This window comes from Ochlerotatus camptorhynchus, unplaced genomic scaffold, assembly GCF_037179485.1.
Source record: "Ochlerotatus camptorhynchus isolate MF236.1 unplaced genomic scaffold, CSIRO-AGI_Acam_v1.1 ptg000443l, whole genome shotgun sequence".
Taxonomy (NCBI): domain Eukaryota; kingdom Metazoa; phylum Arthropoda; class Insecta; order Diptera; family Culicidae; genus Ochlerotatus; species Ochlerotatus camptorhynchus.
Window position 1 is genome coordinate 200 of NW_027040929.1, and position 18,739 is coordinate 18,938.

At 39.4% G+C, this 18,739-nt stretch overlaps 1 protein-coding gene across 1 annotated transcript in view; it reads left to right on the top strand.

Moving 5' to 3' along the window:
- The first annotated feature begins 282 nt into the window (after positions 1-282).
- Positions 283-18,739, top strand: part of Socs36E (Suppressor of cytokine signaling at 36E) — a 59,695-nt gene continuing 41,238 nt past the window's right edge. Inside the window, exon 1 of the mRNA XM_065234785.1 lies at positions 283-777. Within this exon, the coding sequence (XP_065090857.1) occupies positions 558-777 (220 nt within the window). The 5' untranslated portion in view covers positions 283-557. The remainder of the gene's footprint in view (positions 778-18,739) is intronic.

The following is an 18,739-nucleotide window of genomic DNA, read 5'->3' on the forward strand; positions in this document are numbered from 1 at the left end:
GTCCGATTAGTTTAGCACCTTCTACCAGCAGCAGCCCATCAACGCCTCCGATTTACGGTACCATCAGTGCTAATAACAATAACAATTCTACAGAACAAACGGCCGCCAAATGTGGCTGTAATTGTAGTAAACCGATAGTGTCAACAATATTGAAACAATCAATGGAAACCCACTTCCAAGCGTTGGTGTGACAACACCGGCCAGTGCTATCTCGGCATCAAATGATTGTGCAAATAACAATGAAGCTTCATTGATCAGTGATATCCTGAGCAATCATCATCATCTGCTGCACCATCACCATCATCACCATCACCACCACCATCATCACATTGGACCGTGGACGTGTCCGACGTCTTCCTTCCTGGCGGTTGCCACCACTGCCACTCCAATTCCACGACTTCCTACTCCGGAAACGTGATCTGTGATAGCACTTCCAACAGCATGAGCAACAATGCCAATGTCCTGAATCGTACTAGGCAACAGCATCAGCAGCAGCTGCGACAGCAGCAACAATTGCTCGCCAGTGCCGCTACCCAAGGTCCAGTCAGTCCCATTTGATGGTTACGGCTAGTTCAGTGTGTGAAATGAGTGATAAGTTGAGTGATTTGAAGCTGAACCAAAGTTCCAACATCAGTGCTACAGAAGCTCACAGCAGCGACGAACACCCATTCAGTGCAGGGGAATGTCCTCGCTGTGCGATGGCATCGATGCGACAGGGCTCGACTGGGGAATGTGAGGAGAAGATATTGAACACAACCCAAGGAAGCAGCACGAAAGGTGAGTCGATTTTCTGTTCTGTTGCCCGGGGTTATCAAGATGTTTGTAAACTTTGCGGCGCAGGAAAGATGAACCTACAACCAACAAACAACAACAACGACGACAGGGCATTTGAGTTGTGGTTTGTGCGGTGTGGGAACACAATATGAATGAATGCATCCTATCAATGGCTGACGACAGCTGGGTGTAAGATCCAGCCATGGTCGTCGTCGGTAGTGTGCAATTCAATATTTATTTGTGGGATTGGTGTCACTGAGGAGATTCTTTGTTAACGATGTTGTTCATTTGTGGCGTTTCTAAGAACAAGCGATTGCGCCATGACACATGTGGGGCGTTTGGGTCGTTATTGAGACAGATGAGACACGGAGATCGTTGGAGTAATTGTTAGTTGTTTTTTACGGTTGTTCCCTTTAGAAAACCATCTTGATCATTTCACTATTCGAAGTTGCTTCTAAACCTCACCAAAATGTAGAGGAACTTTTTACAGATATTAAAACTGTGAACTTCTGGAGCATTTAGTCTTAATTCCACACTGTAACAATCAATTAATTTAAAGTACTTAGTTCGAAAAATATATGGGTCTTAATATTTCTCTCCGATACGTCGCCGCGCAAAATTTTTTAATCTGCATCATCATGACGTTTTTCATGATTTTACGAATGTTAATTGCTGTTGGCAAAACACACAATAACTCAAAGTATTAACAATAAATAAAAATATTCTAAAATGTGCATGTAATAGCAAATAGGTGGAACATTATGCTCTAATCTCGTGCGTATAAGTTGTACGAAAATTTTTATTCGGTCTTTCTCAGATCGTCGATGCGGTACAGCTCGTAGCTCGTAGTCAGTAATTGTTCGCTCAAACTGGAGAGATGGAGTATTTCTTATAACTCAATGAAAAATGCTACGATGAAACATGAGTCCAATAAAAGCATTGTGGATTGGATTTCTGAGATGCATTCTAAAAGATAAATTTCAGCAAAATTTGCATGGTCATCCATAACAGATGGGGTAGTCAAAGAGTGTCAACAAGGAGGAGTGTTTTCGTCTCAATTATGGTCTGCAATAGTTGATGAACTTCTAAAACAATTGGAAGCGCAGCGTAGGCTTCGCAGATAATATCCTCATAATAATACAAACTGCTCTAAATTATGTTTGATCGTGGTGTGTTGGAAAAGGATTTAATATAAACCTTCTAAGGCTAGTATGGAAAGGAATACACAGTCAAGTATCTGGGAGTAACTCAGGACAGCAAATTCAATCGGAATTCACATCTAGAGCAAGTTGTTAATGAGCTTGAGCTTTAGCTTGAGCTTGATTGACCGCCCACGGTTGCTACTCTGTTACTGCAAGATCAGCTATAATTACACAGAGAACCAATAGACGATGCTTGGGACTAGCAATCATCCTCAATGTGTAAAAACTGGTGATCTTAAATTAGGCAATACCAGCACCGGCCGTGCCCGAACACAGGTCAAGAAAGGAATGGGAAGGATTGTGTTGACATGACACTCGCTTTGATGGAAGCCGAGAACACCTTCGCACTTCTACGAGGAATCACTGGGATGTTGGATAAGAGGGTTGGGTTTGCAGCAGGGTTCGTTTTGGTAAACGATAAGCTGAATTGATGTCCTAACGATCATATAACGCGAAGGAGCTTGGGACTAAACCCACGGTCTTCTGCTCAGTAAGCAAAAACGTTTGCCACTAGGCAGACGAGCACCTTTTTCATCACCGAGTTGCTGTTATTACCATGTAGTCATATTAACAAATAAAACGATTGACGAATCTTGAATGTGGATGGGCCTGAGATTAGACTCATGATGTTCTGCTCAGTAAGCAAAAACGGTTGCTCTAAGGCCACCGAGCCCCTCATATCACATAATACCGTTGCTCAAATTTGTGTATCCATTCAAACCCGGAACCAACGACAACAACGAGTTTCGCAAAATACACGATACACAAGCGATTTTACCATAAATCTCTTTGATATGTAAGGACCTGGGACAGCGTTTTTCTGCTCAGTAAGCAGGCCACTGTAACCGACGATCTTTCAAATCCGAAAACGAAAAAGTACTTAGGCCTTAATTAAGGACAGCAAATTCAATCGGAATTCACATCTAGAGCAAGTTGTTAATGAGGCAAAAACAACAAACTTTTGGTTGGAAATAGAGTCTAAAGCTTAAAATGATCAACTGGATTTATTTGCCGATTGTAAGACCAAGAATAACCTATGCGTGACATTTATTCATACTTGAGTAATATTTTACTCAATCTATGAGCGACGCTACGGTTTTGCGATTTTGAGTGAACGCAACTCAAATATGAGCCAGATTCATTGGCCGTGTGTGTGAAAAGAACAGCACGTGATTTTAATAAATTAATATTTTAGAGATGGAAAATTTCTTCGTTTGCTTTTATCCAAAGGAGATGAATAATTCTCAATGGATCAATGAATTGTGGGAAACCAGGCGCTTCTTCGAATAATTAATGGAGAAGAGAGTATTATATTCTTTAAATATTCAATAAAGTAGGAAATAGTCCCTGAATTAAAAAGAGAATACTCCTTTCATTAAATATACAATAAATTAGGAATTCCACTAAACCCTGAAGGCAAATATATGACTGCTTTTTGGGTTTGCAAGCATTTTAAATTAAATCATTCTCCATCGAAAACATTATATTGGAGCAATTTCTTAGAACACCACCCCAGTACATAGTCAATAGTTCACATCGGGTTGTTACCTGTCGGTATCACACATTCAAAAGCTCAGATTGCATGACTAATGGTATTTGGATCTGCTCACCAATCTAGTACCGTTACGATGACGCCCGAAAAGCGAAAGTCCAGCAATAACATAAATTCTTGACAACAGAAATGTGTCGATCGCAGCCGACAAATCGAAGCTTGTTCTCGTGTTTCGTGTTCCATTACAACCTCCGCGTGTAGGTATGTGACACTCTGGTGACTTGTAGTGCGATCCGTCAGCACAACTTGACCCAGCAAATAGAAGCAAATACAAAAAAAAAAAGAAGGTGAAAAGCAACAAGAATATCAGACCTGACAACAAATGCACAGAAACTGCGCGAAACGGTACCGGAGAAAGAAGGTGTCGCAATTCGAGACTCCCCGAAACGAGAAGTCAGCAGTTCAATCGGTTCAGTTTGGGCACCGTTAGACTCGATTGTCGACGACGACTGGGGTAATTCGATGCGCGTGTGGAACCGAGCTCAGTTCACCACTGGTCTTTTTTTGTTGTTGTTGCGAATGGACAATTCCTGGTAATCACTTTCCAATTAGTTTCGTCATTTGTCTGTCCATCATGCACAGCGCAGCGAAATCACGAGAATGCAAAACGAGTTCCACTAAAAACTGTGATGATAACAAGTGTTGGTACATGCAGTGTTGGTCGTGTCATTTATCCCCAAGCTTGAGATTCGAAAAGTTGCAAATGTTCTGGTCAACACTGTTGAAAGTAAAAATATGAAACTCGGTGTTCGTTTTTATACTGATACCAGCGATTTCGAACTAATTAAAACTTTCTCAGAATTGTCCCGAGCGGCTAGCAAGACCTTCACACCCAGGCTATTTGCGTTGCTTGCGCAATGTTCGTATAAACTCCTCTTCATCGCGCCTTAACTATTTTCTCTCTCTCTTTAGCATAGTACATTGCTTTATTGAATCAAATTTCCTTTTGTGTTGGAGTAGAAAAAAATAATACTCCCAATCCCAACTGAATCCCGGTCCGAGATTGATAGATGAGTCACACAAAAATGATTCTCCCATCCTTTCGGATTGTAATTCCACGAAGGCACAGACACGACAATTTTCTAATGAGAATTTGCTGCGCATCCCGGGATTTCGTCGTGTTCAGCTGGCAGGCGAGGTCGAGCCCCAAGGGTCGGGATTTGCTCGAAAATAACAACCTGCGGCGCGCGTTCCGCTCCGACAGCCTTCATCCATCGTTCCAAGTAGGGCAAAGAACATAAATCCCACGAAAATCATGCTGGGTTCGTTCGTTTACACCTACACAACGAGTGTCTGGTGGGTGTTTTGGGTGGGTGAATGACGAAAGAAAATCGATATCCTTGTACCATCTCGTTTATGTGTTCAACTTTTGCGGACGATGTTGTTGAATGTGCTACCCTCATTCGGGGGGAAAATCCTGCCCCTCTGCTTGCTCGCTGGTTCGTTGCTTCTGTAGTTGTCGTAGGTTGCATCTGACATACATTGGGCTGTGGGCTGCGTGAGGAGCGGAATATAACCCACTTCCGGGAAGCATTTATTTTCCGAACATCAAAAGTGACGAACGAAAGCGGTGGTGGTGATGTTGATATGGAACAGCGTGAATATGATGGATTAAAATGATATTTTTCCGTCCGGCACAGGAATCCTCCACTGTTTCGCGCTCTGGTGTGACTCTTGGTTCGGTATAATCATTAGCACTTCCTAGAATAACAAGGTCGAAAGAGTGAAACGAGAAATGGCGTTTAAAACAAACTATGCAAGAGTGATGAAGGAAAAGGAAGACGGTTTGATCTGCTTTTCAAAACCTTCCAGGAAAAGGTCGTCGGTTGCCGACTATATGATAGCATTGCTGCACTTGGCTGAGCGTTCCAGCTACCTCTGCACTTGTCCGGAATGAAAACAGATGCAAGGTGCTGATTGGTGCTTAGCACATGATAGAACGTAGTTTCAAATGAATGAGAACGGGATAGGTTTTGAAGTAAGCCATTAATTCGATTTGAAAATTAAAAATTATTGTAGAGCTAGTAAACTGATCTTAAAAAATCTATACAAGAATAGAAGTGTCGATCATGAAAAAAAATCACACTTGGTTTTCTAAAATCAAATATATGAAGAACCATTTATTATTATTTTTTAAATCGAGAACTTGGTAAACTATTCAGATCCCGTAAGTTTAGTTCTAGAGGCAATCACGCTTACCACTACACCACCGGTGCCGCAGTCAGTAAATTTGTAGAAAGAGTTTAAAATTCGAAGAGAATCGAAGGACGAATTTTAATTTTTGTTTTTTGGTGTTCTACAAAGAATTTCTGAACTGTTATACATATATACATTTTCAAGGGACTTCCAGAGAGAATTTCAAATTTGTCTTAGAAGAATTCTGAAAAGAACTGTCAATCAAATAAAAACCTGTATAGTTTTGAGTAAAGACTTCGAACGTGTCGCAGAACCAAATTCAAGATCCAGAAAAGGTGCTGCTGTATTGGAAATGAGCCATTTAGCCTGCGCACATAGGACAGGGCTGGTAGCTTTTTAGTGACTTGGTCACTGTTTTGAAACCAGTCACTAAAAAGTCACTTTTTACACCAAAAAGTCACTAAAGTCACTATTTCCCTAAAAATAGTCACTAAATTCACTTTTTCACTACTAAAATAGAGTGAAATTTAAAAATATCAACAAAATGTCTAAGAAAGTCTACAGTAGTTTTAACAAAATATACATATCTGTAAATAAATTGAAAATTTTAACCAGGGTGACCAGTAAACCGCAAAACATTAGAACATCAGGAAAACTATTGGGAAATGCCTACAAATTCGATTATAAATCGGGGAAAATATACCTCCTATCCCAGAAAATAAATTGTAAACCTTGGAAACTTTCCAAAGGGATTTGTACGTGATAGATTTTCAAAAGTCTTTCAAGGATAATCAAGAACTTTAAAAAATCCAAAGTAAGTTTCAGGAGAAACGATTTTAGGGATGACACCAAGATATATCAGAGAAGAATAGCAAAGTACAGACTGCGAAACTATCATGTAAAATTAAGTGCTCTGAGGACCGATTTCTTCTTCTCCGCTTAAATCTTAAGGTTACCTATATAGTTAAACTTAGCTTAACACATACGAGCGTCGCTTTTGATTATTTTTTAAATAATTAGAGACGCAAAATTCAGCTCCGAAACAATTTTGGAAATAATTCTAATATAATTTAGAGTGAATTTTCACGAGAGTTCTGAGCAGAATTCTATAAAGATTGGATGAGGATTCTAGGTCCAATTCTAATAAGAATTCAAAATTAGTTCTGAAATTTAGAAAATCATGAAAATTCCATGAAAATCCTGTGAACTCCAAAGATGGTCTCTGCGGATAGTTCTAAAGGATTTCTGACGATACTTCCAAGAGAATTCTAAAGAGTTCGAAGTAAATTCTAAGAAGAATCCCAATGGAATCGAATTTGGATGGTTCAATCTTAAAGGAATTCTGATAAGAGTTTCAAAGTTTGTGATGGATTTTTGTTTTGAGAATTCTGAGGAAATACTATGGGGATTCTAAGGAGAATACGAATTCTATTCTATTTACAATTGAATGCAAGGGAGAAGTCCAAGATTATTCTAAGTAGAAATTTATGAAAGGAAATTCTAGGGATGGATTTATAGAAGGAGCCTTCAGGGAGTTCCTAGAAGAATTAACAGAAAATCGAAAATATTCTACTTTCACTAAACATGTGTTATTACTTCATGCGTGAATTTAACGATTTACATAGTCGGAGGTGTTTAACGTCAAATATCAGCGTGAAAGTGGAGATTTTATACGATACATGGGGAGATTCAATTATAGAGTTGATAGTTCCGTTATAGTACGGCAGTGTAAAAATTGTATATACAAAGTAAAAAGCGAGCAAAGGACAATTTTGAGGAAGGTACGAATCGGGTCGTCAGATGGCGAATTGAGTGTGAAACAATCGATAGAACTGTTTCCGCACATCGGAGGTACATGAGCAAATCGGCGATCATCCCTTTCGCCAGTGGTGGCAGGGGGAAACACCCCTCACCATCCCTCATTAACGGATGAGCTTGGTAAAGGAGATGCTCTACCCTATTCGTACCTTCCTCAAAATTGTCCTTTGTTCGCTTTCTATTTTCTATACACAAATTTCACACTGCCACACTATAACGGAACTCTCAACTCTTTACTTTCATCTCCTCATCTATCGTATAAAATTTACACTTTAATTCTGATATTTGATTTTCAGCATTTCCAACTACTAAAATAATCTATTTCCAAGCATTTTGTTTATTGTTCTGTAAAGAATTCAACAATGCAATATTATTTTTGTAAAAGCTTAATTGCCTCTAAGTTTAAGAGAAGGGGAATTATTCTAAAAAAGTTCTTGAGATCATTCTGAAGATATTCTGTGAAAAGTTCATAGCAAATTATCAAAGTTATCTACCTAGATATATCAAACAGGGTGTCGACTACCTGAAAAAACCTGGAAATTCAGGGAATATCAGGGAATTCATTTTTGGACCTGGAAAATCAGGGAATCTCAGGGAATTTAATTGAAATTCTGGGAAATATTTCTTAATCACAGAAGTATGACAAACTTTGCTAGTTCAAACAAATTAATTACTCGGTGTAGTTTGAGGATGGTTTAAAATTTAGTATAGTTGCGAGTTTGAGGCTGCTCAATGTTTGATGTGGCATTTTTGCAAGTTGAGCAAGAATTACTAAAATAAAAGGGTATTTTAATGATTTTGCACCTAATATAAATTCAGCTCCTACTGGGTGTTGACACATTCCTGAGTAAAACTGAGATCCTGAGGGTTGATAAAAATATCTTTATTAAATCTATATATATATAGACGTTGTTATTTGTTGCAAAATATATCCTCCAAATGGGTATGTGCGTCTCTTAATGTCACGACTGATTGCGTCTGACGTAGATCCTTTGGGTGCATTGGAGCGCTTTTTAACAAATTCAATACTGGTAAAGAGTTTAGATAAGAAGATCACTTGTGGTTCTTGTTCCTTATTTTGTTCTTTACAGCTGGACTAGCTCAGAGAATAAACTAAATGAGAATTTACGATAATGGCCTTGGAATAGCTCTTTTATGATTGGATAATAATTCAAGAAACGCATACTAACATTGCCTCGAGAGCATAGAGTGGCGTTATTCAGTATTCTAGTTCTTATCTTCTCAATGAAGTTTTAGTATTTCAATTGCGATGAAATTAAGCTACTAAATTTTAGAGGTGAAAGCCGTTGTTTCTACGATTGCCCACCATAGGAATCTGCCCGTGAATTAGCGTATTGTAAAGCGTATTATCCGGAATAGTTTTCTTGTGCAGCTGGGTCTCAAATTTTACTCAAGGGAAAAAATTACAAAGGGGTTAAAGACAAGTGTTTCATATGCAAGATGTAGGAGAACTGTGTAAATTTTTGCCCCTAGCGTTGATTGAAAAAGTTCACGATATTTCATGAAAAATTCGCGAGTCATAGATAATGGTGAATATTTTCAAAACTGCTTCTAAGGGTGAGAAAATCGCCATGCCAAGGACCTCTTCTCATATCATGAAGTTAATCGAGCAAATTTGCTGCAGGAAGCCTTGTTTGTAGATTGATATCGAGATGGTTGCTGGTTCCTCCACACATCACTATTAATCATGAATTGAATCTGGCGCTTACAATTTATTAATTTAGAAAAATGTATTTTTGGCAACACGTGATTACTGTCTTTTTTGCATCCTATAAAATGTATCGAACGTTTTATTCAATTTGAGATTGTACTGGACCGGTCTTCATGGGTTAGAGGTCCATGTGGCATTTCATGAAAAATGTCCAGAAAGCACACCCAACAATCAAAAATTTCCTATATAGTGTGCCTATATAGGCTAGTCTGCAGCTAGAATTGTTTGTTGGGTAGTACATATCTGAGGAAAGTAATAACTGATGAGGTCGTGTTGACTTAACCATTGAGACATTTTACCTGGATTTTCTTTTTAAATTACTGGAAAATCAGGGAATATCAGGGAATTTGGTTTTCTTCATTGAGTCGACACCCTGTCAAATATTTAAAGATTTCGAACGCAGAATCGAATTCAAGATCATAAAAAATGGGAATTACTATTTGCTAGTCATCATGTATAACGTAAGCAAAAGTAAATTATTCAAATCACTTCAAATGCTCTTCAAAGGAGATTCCGTTGTGAGATTCGATTAACCGTCATCGGAATTGACCGACATAATTCATTGTTGTGAGATTCGAATGAATTAGATGAATTTATGAAATTTGATTTTAAGTTCCAGGACATAAAAAGTTTATGTCAATATCAAACCGTATTTTAATTTCTAAGTTACCATCTATAGTATTTACAAGTCACTATTTGTATTTCCGAAATTTTAGTTACTAAAATCACTACTATGATATCGCATCAGCACTACCAGCCCTGATAGGAGTATTTGACCCAAAAAGTTGTACTTTAACTATTTTGTTTATATTTGTTCATCGTTGAAGATTCTAAGCGTCAAATAACAGACTTAACGTGGTCATTTTATACGATAGGTGGAGGAGATGAAAGTATAGAGTTGATAGTTCCGTTGGAGTACGGCAGTGTGAAAATTGTATATAGAGTTTAGAAAGCGAGCAAGGACAACTTTGAGGAAGGTACGAATCGGGTTGATCATTTCTCTTTACCAAAATCCCCATTTGAAGAGGGATGGTGAGACGTATCCTCCCCGCCACCACTAGCAAAAAGAGATGATCACCGATTTGCTTATGTTGGGTAGAGAACTACTTCGGCCTAATCGCCCATTTTAGGTCTATCGAGCAGAAAACTTCAAATAAATCCATGATTTCAGAGTTAACATGTCAATTATGCGTCTGGTACGATACTTTAGTTAGTAAGCTACCGAACAAAGTCAATCAGGGTTATGTCTGTGTGTGTGTGTATGTGTGTATGTGTGTGTGTATGTAACGAAATGAATGCGCTCACGTTTCTCAGCAACCGCTCAACCGATTTGGACAAACTCGGCGCCAAATGATAGGTCTTGGGGTCCCATTGAACGCTATTGAACGGTTTTGGAATCGGTGAACCGGTTCCAGAGATATGGCCGGAATAAGATCCGGTGAATATGGGCCTTCACGCTGGATTTAACGGAAAACGTATCAAAACCATCATGCGACACATCAAATTACTACAGAATTCAAAAATAAGATCAATACAAGTCGTGTTAAGTGTTCCAGACCACATTGGACACACTTGGACATGTTACGGGTACCCCGGGGAAGTTGCTTGAATATGAATTGAATTAAAACCCATTAAATCACATTAAAATACGATGATAAGGTGATTGGTAGCCTCACCAAATAGACTACACCCGGATATATTCCGGGTACCCCCAGGCAGTGGCGTAGCGTCTCTGGATGACACGGGGGTGGGGGGCTTGGTCACTGATAATGACAATAAAATAAATAAACTTGAATAAGTAAGAAGGGTCTGATCACACCATAGGCGGATAAATTCGGGTTTTTATATTCAAGATGGTGGCTTCCAGTTACAGGAAAATTGAAAAATACTATGAAATACCCCTCAATATGGGTATTTTTGCAATCGTGGTGATGTGTAGAGGCCGTAAATGCATGGCTGACGACATTTTGAATTCAATATGGTGGCTTTCCGTTAGCAAAAAACTTGGAAATTCTGTCCAATATGGGTATTTTTGGAATTGAAGTGACGTGTATGGACGGAAAACCCGCCTGTATTTTTCTATTTTTCTGTAACCGGAAGCCACCATATTGAATTTCAAAATAGCATCAGACATGGATTTCTGGACCCTACATGTCACCCGATTCCAAAAATATTCATATTGTGGTGTATTTGACAGTGTTTCCAAGTTTGTCTTCTATCGGAAGCCACCAGATTGAATTCAAAATGGCCTCAGACATCGATTTACGGTCGATACACATCACCCCAATTCTTAAAATACCCATATTGAGGGGTATTTGACAGAATTTTCAAGTTTTTCTCCAACTGGAAACCACCATCTTGAATTTCAAAATGGCCCCAGCCATCTTTTTCCGAACCCTACAAGTCACCAAGATTCCAAAAATACTATACTGTGTGAATTAAAGATAGCCTCAGACATCGATTTCTGGTCCCTACATGTCACCTCAATTCTAAAAATACCCATATTGAGGGGTATTTGACAAAATTTCCAAGTTTTTTCTCTAACCGGAAGCCGCCATATTGAATTTGAAAATGGCCTCAGACATCGATTTCCTGTCCCTACACGTCATCCCGACTGCAAAAATACCAGTTTTGTGGGGTATTGGCAGAATTTCCCATTCAAAGTGTTTTTTATGTTACTTCATACGCGAAGTTAACGATTTTCAGAGTTGGTTGGAAATGCTAACATGAAGCTTTAGTGTGATGATTTATTAGCTAGAGAATGATCTTTAGAAGAGGGTAGGTGGATAGTTCCGTTAGAGTACGGCAGTATGAAAATTGAATAGAAGTTGAAAATGAGCGAAGGGCCATTAAAGCTTCATGTTAGCATTTCCAACCAACTCTGAAAATCGTTAACTTCGCGTATGAAGTAACATAAAAAAACACTTTGAATGTAACAACTCAATGCGGGAGTAGCCGTCAACAATGCTGATGATGGTACAGCACGCAACAACCACCCTACTGCTTTCTCTCTGAGATGATCACGGTGGTCATGACGAGAGGAGCAACACAATAGTTGGGTAAAGAAGAACTGCATTATAACACACCATCGACTGGAAATGCTCTCGCCACGTGGGGCTTTAGGTAGTGATGAAAACGTCGCTAGAACTATTCCACAGCCGCAGTCAGTTTATGAGCAACAAGAGGGACGCACATTTTTGCCTGTGGACTTGGAGACTTGAAGTATGTCCCCGCGTACATCGTACGGGTTAGGCAAAAATGTGCGTCTATCTTGAAAAACTGTCGCTTTAATGGCCCTTCGCTCATTTTCAACTTCTATTCAATTTTCATACTGCCGTACTCTAACGGAACTATCCACCTACCCTCTTCTAAAGATCATTCTCTAGCTAATAAATCATCACACTAAAGCTTCATGTTAGCATTTCCAACCAACTCAGAATTTCCCAGTTTTTCTCCAACCGGAAGCCGCCATATTGAATTTCAAAATATCTTCAGACATCGATTTCCGGACCCTACACGTCACCAAGATTCCAAAAATACTCATACTTTGGGTAATTTGGTAGTAATTCCCAGTTTTTCTCGCAACGGAAGCCGCCATATTGAATTCAAAATGGCGTCAGACATCGATTTCAGGTCCCTACACGTCACCCCAATTTTGAAAGTACCCATATTGAGATATTTGACAGAATTTCCAAGTTTTTTTCGAACCGGAAGCCACCAGCTTGAATTTCGAAATGGCCTCAGACATCGATTCTGGACCCTACACGTCACCAAGATTCCAAAAATAGTCACACTTTGGGTAATTTGGCAGTAATTCCCAGTTTTTCTCGCACCGGAAGCCACCATATTGAATTCAAAATGGCGTCAGACATCGATTTCCGGTCCCTACACGTCACCCCAATTCCAAAAATACCCATATTAAGGGATATTTGACAGAATTTTCAAGTTTTTCTCCAACCGGAAGCCACCATCTTGAATTTCAAAACGGCCTCAGGCATCGATTTCTGGACCCTACACGTCACCAAGACTCCAAAAATACTCATACTGTGCGTAATTTGGCAGTAATTCCCAATTTTACTACAACCGGAAGCAGCCATATTGAAGTCAAAATAGCGTCAGACATCGATTTCCGAACCCTACACGTCACCAAGATTCCAAAAATACTCCTACTGTGGGTAATTTGGCAATAATTCCCAGTTTTTCTCCCACCGGAAGCCGCCATCTTGAATTCAAAATGGCGTCAGACATCTTTTTTCGGACCCAATACGTCACCCCAATTCTAAAAATACCTATATTGAGGGGTATTTGACAGAATTTTCAAGTTTTTCTCCAACCGGAAGCCACCATCTTGAATTTCAGATTGACCTCAGACATCGATTTCCGGTCCCTACACGTCATCCCGACTCCAAAAATACCAGTTTTGTGGGGTATTTGGCAGAATTTCCAAATTTTTCTCAAACCGGAAGCCGCCATATTGAATTTTAAAATGGCCTCAGACATGGGTTTCCGATTCCTACACGTCACTCCTATTCCAAAAATATCCATATTGAGGAAGCCGAAGAAACAAAAAAAAATTGATTGAAACAAATTTAGAAGTAATAAATTAGCGAAAACCGCAACCATCGCTTATAGAACTCTAAGGTTTTCCTTCCAGTCGACTGCAGCGGAGGTTACGACTCTTGTCACCTAAAATCGTCACTTCAGTACGACTTTTGTCACCCAAATACGACTGTGAGAATAAGGTGAGAGTTCATCGGGTTCATCCCAAGTGACTCTTCTCACCTCACTCGCCAGCTGGAATCGGGTGACACGAGTGACTCGAGTCGTCTCACCTCATTCGCCACGCAGAATAACCCTGAATGAGAACGCGTGATATGGAGGTTTGCACCCATTCTCCCTTATTCTGCGAGTCACGTGACTCTCTGTCACCGCTGAGGTGACAATTGTCACCTCGTGTGAGGTGACTCTCCATGTAAATCAAATGGACAGTCACCTCACACGAGGTGACTATTGTCACCTCACCGGTGAGAGAGAGTCACGTGACTCGCAGAATAGGGTAGATTATTCCCAAAAACAAAAGAAGCGCTCCGACCGATTCAATTTTTATCTTCATCCGATAGGCCGAAGTTAATTCATCGGCGTTTCAATGGCGTTTCAATGCGTTAGGCCGAGTTTGGCGTCAAGAAGCAGCGTTAGACTTTTGATAAATCTTATTATCAAATCTTATGGTACGTACAGAAAGGTAAATACATTTAGAAGCCATCAGTAATAATAACATTCTGTTTGGTGCTAAACTGCGTTAGATTCAGAAAGATTAAGTGCGGGTTGTGCTTAATAGGCCGGAAATTGGGTAGTTAACCCTACCTACGATGTGTTAGAAACAGTTCTACCGATTTTTACCGCACTCCAGTTGTTATTTGTAGGAAGGCATCCAGTCGTAGGTTTGTAAATTGCAGCTATTGTTGCCTCTACCACTATATGTGCTCCTGTCATAGTCGACTTGACGATCTCGACTGGGTAGTTTGGTAGAAAGAGTTGATCAACCCGATTCGTACCTTCCTTAAAGTTGCCCTTACTCGCTTTCTACTCTCTATATACAATTTTAACACTGCCGTACTCTAACTATCAATTATACTTTCAGCTCCTCCATCTATCGTATAAATGACCACTTTAAGTACGTTATTTGACGCTTTCTTTATGTAAAAGATGCATTCCGTCACTTGTTAAATTAGTTATTTCTAAGTGTCTATGCCAGAATTCCGAGTTCTTATAAGCTCTTTTACAGTAGAGAGCATTGTAAGCCGACAGTTTCGTGATTTTTGATATTGATACAATCATGCCCAGGGAAATCAAGCAAATTTACAACCCGAAAACGTCGTCGACCGGACCCGGAATCCAGCATGGAATATTGCGCTAATCGAATACGATTTCACCCAGAAACTCATTAATTTACCAACTATATACAACTCCTATCAATTAATCCCAGTGATTACAAAAGTAATAATATCGAAATTGCCCGGCATAATTCATTGGCGCAATCCTTCCATTCTGCGAGCCTTCGTGGAACAATCCTTTCAGACCACAGTGCGCTTCTGTCCTCTGTCCATGCATAAAATTAATTGCATTTGCCAGGGGGAAAAATGAACTGCAATTACTCATTCATCGAATGATAAATTTCGTTTTTCGCTGGAGTTCACTTATGTAATCATGTCCTCTTCTCGGAACTTTTCCATTGGAAAAATGACAGGGGTTCCCCACCACACCTCTATCGAAGGGTGCAGTGTGCATTCCCAGAAGCACTTATATTAGATATCGATAAAATTGCGATAGTAGCGAGTGGCTGCACTAATGCCTAAACGGGGAACAATATGAGGTGATAAGTGCATTCCGGGAAAGAGAGGCATTTTCATAATCAAGCGTGCAATTGTTTCAAAATCTATGTTCGATTGAATGCGGTTTTGTTGGATGTATGAAACATGCATGACACAAAGTGCTTTTATTGAAAACAAGTAGCAGTGAACTGTGGTGCGACGAAATTGATATCGATTATGACGCAAATATTGACTGGACTCTTCTTCCGGTTGGAAATGTCATCGCAAAGTTGTCGTCACCTACAAAGTTTGTTTTTCAACTCGTGAGTTGCACAAACGACCGGATACGATGACGAAAGACAAATTGTAAATACCGTAGAAAATCCAATCAATTTCGTTTGATAACACATCAAAATTCTTGTGTCAACCAAGCGACCTTAATCAAAACTGATAGCCATAGCGGGTAGCCGACACAAAAAAAAATAGGAAGAAGAAACAGAAGAAGAAGACGGTTTTCATTCATAAAAATGATTACCTTATCTATTATTGGCCGGCCAACCGTAGTAAATCACTATCTAAGCGTATTGGGCAAGTTCCTGTCGTTGCGCATCGCCGGCGTTATGGTCATTGTACATCTCTTCACATATCTGATGTGTGCAGTTTTAGACAAGCCTCAAGCTACCTATTTCAGAAACAGCAGTCTGGGCAATAATTCAATCAACGCTCGAATTGAAATAATAACCGTGGCATATTCAGCTTCTTTTGTCATCGCTTCGGGTGGAGGAGATACTACTACTACTACTAATAATAATACTACTACTTGTAAACTACTACTGAATACACACGTATGATAGTTCGGTTAGTTTTCTTTCACAGCTCTTGTTGTTGTTTTGTTTTTTTTTTTTAGAAAGGCGTACGTCAAACGTGGCCTCATGCTGCGACGACGAACGCGATGGGATCTTGAGAAACCATCATCTCCGAACATAACTCGTCCATCCGTTCGCCGTCGTCGGTCGGTCGGTTGGTTGGACGAGTGAAGATGTCCATCTTCTCGAATGCGACCAAACATTAATTTACTGCAGCGAAGAATGGATGTTGTGGATACATACAATGACCAATAATTTTATTATTTGATTAAGTAATTTCTTCCTCGTGTTTGGCTCGTTGGTCAGGGGAGCGGACCCTGCGGTGGTTTAATTTGATTCAATCTGAAGGAATGAATAAGTCTGTGATTGAAATGTGTTAAAGTTCTCTTTGTTCAGCGAACGACCATCAGGCCATGCTGGCGAATAGACTTCTGTGTGGTCATATTCATTCCCGTTTGCCCTTTATGTGGTGTTTATTAACAGGGCTACTTCCACTCACTTCGCTGTGAACATTGTTTTTTTTTCCGGAATTATAAAATCATAAGATATTACAATGATATTTTGTATTTTTAAACTACGACTAGAGGTTGGGAAGTATGTGTTTGACACATAATCTTATCAATCAGAGAGTCACAATTTGAGATTTTCCTATTCGTAAGAGAGTTCACTCAGAGTGAGCGGTCACGAATAACATGACATAATCATTATTCGGAATACAATTTTTTACAACGAAGCGAGTGCAAGCAATCCCGAACCAAATTCGTAAGGGGTGCTTCAACTAGCAGATCTTAGCGAGGGTGTATCACACTCTTGAAACGATCTGTTTTAACCTTTCAATTATTTACTTCAATATCAATCAATATAATATATAATTATTACTTCAAATGAATTATTGGAGTTTTGTAATTCCCCAAAATATGACACACGGTTAGTACGGTATCCTGACAAACACAGAATGGTCAGCAATCCGAGAAAACCGGAAATTTGAAAAGTAGCCGGGAAAACCCGGGAATTCGACGGGAGAACCGGGAAAAATCAATGAACTTTAACATACGGTCAAATTTTTGCTAGTGTTTTAAAATCAAGTAGCGAAAAATAGTAAGTCTTTATCAAAAGAAAGACGAACTCTTTTTGTTGCATATTTCAACCAACACATCTTTTTTTTCTGCTCAAAAAATGGTCGTTCGTTGACGCAGAAAAATAAGGAGTGGTATTCTAAAAGTAACCAGGGAAATCGGGAAATTGCCCGGTTTGCCATGATCTCTGAGTCGTGCAGATTTGAACTTAATCAATTTATGTGTTACTTTTCCAAATGGTTTCCACAAGATAATACCTTTAGAGCTCTTTTAGTACCTTGGATTTTTTGTTTGAAATTCCCTCGAAACTCCCCTAACAATTTCCTCGGAATCCTCCATTGGATTCCTTTAGTATTATGCTGAGAATAAAATTCCTTTGAAAATATTCTCAAAATATTAATTAAAACTTTCCTCGGGAATTCCAGTATTGTAAATTAGACTAGACTAGACTAGAAAACTTTATTCTGGAATCCACCAGAGTCTATTTCTTCATAAATACTCCTCAGAACAACCTATAAATTCTGTTAATTCTTATCTTATTATCTCACAATTCCTCATAACTATCCAGGCGTTAGCGTGTGAAAGGTGTTGAAAAGTTAAAATGCTTAAAATAGCCAAACAATAAGTAGTAAGTGGTAATATTGCGCTCGAGTGTGACCTGATTCCCTGTAGCGTCCTTTTTCGTGTTGCACTTCGCAATTTCACATGTAAAAATAATAACTTTTCTGTGAATGCACGTAGCTGAAACTACTACTTTTTGTTTGCTGCGGAGAAGCAAGCAATGTTTGAAATTTTCAGATGTATAAACCTCGTAGATCTTGAGTTGTGTACTCTTGAAATTGCGAGGTGTGATGAAAAAATGGACTCTACAAAGTAACACCTTACGAACCTTCTGTGTTACCGTTTTGGTAGACACCGCCATTTTGTCCGTTGACAAGATCAACGGACGCGCACGTGATCCGGCTTAGCAGCCCATAGGCCTAAAAGTAAAGGAACTAGTCTTCCTCAAGCCAGACCAAAAATAATTGGTAGGTAGGAATTTATCTCGGGAACTCTCCCTAACCGCCAAGGAAACGTTCCTCTCTCAGCAGAGTCACTCCGGCCTTGGCTGGGCTCTGCCGATGTAAGTCTATGAGGAAAGACGATTGGGAGGAACTATAAAGGGTGTGCACGATGAAATTGCCACACACAAAATTGATTTTCAAAATACGAGTTTTCATCCGATTGCCATCAAATTTTCAGGGATTGAGAAATAGCTATTAAACTTCATTT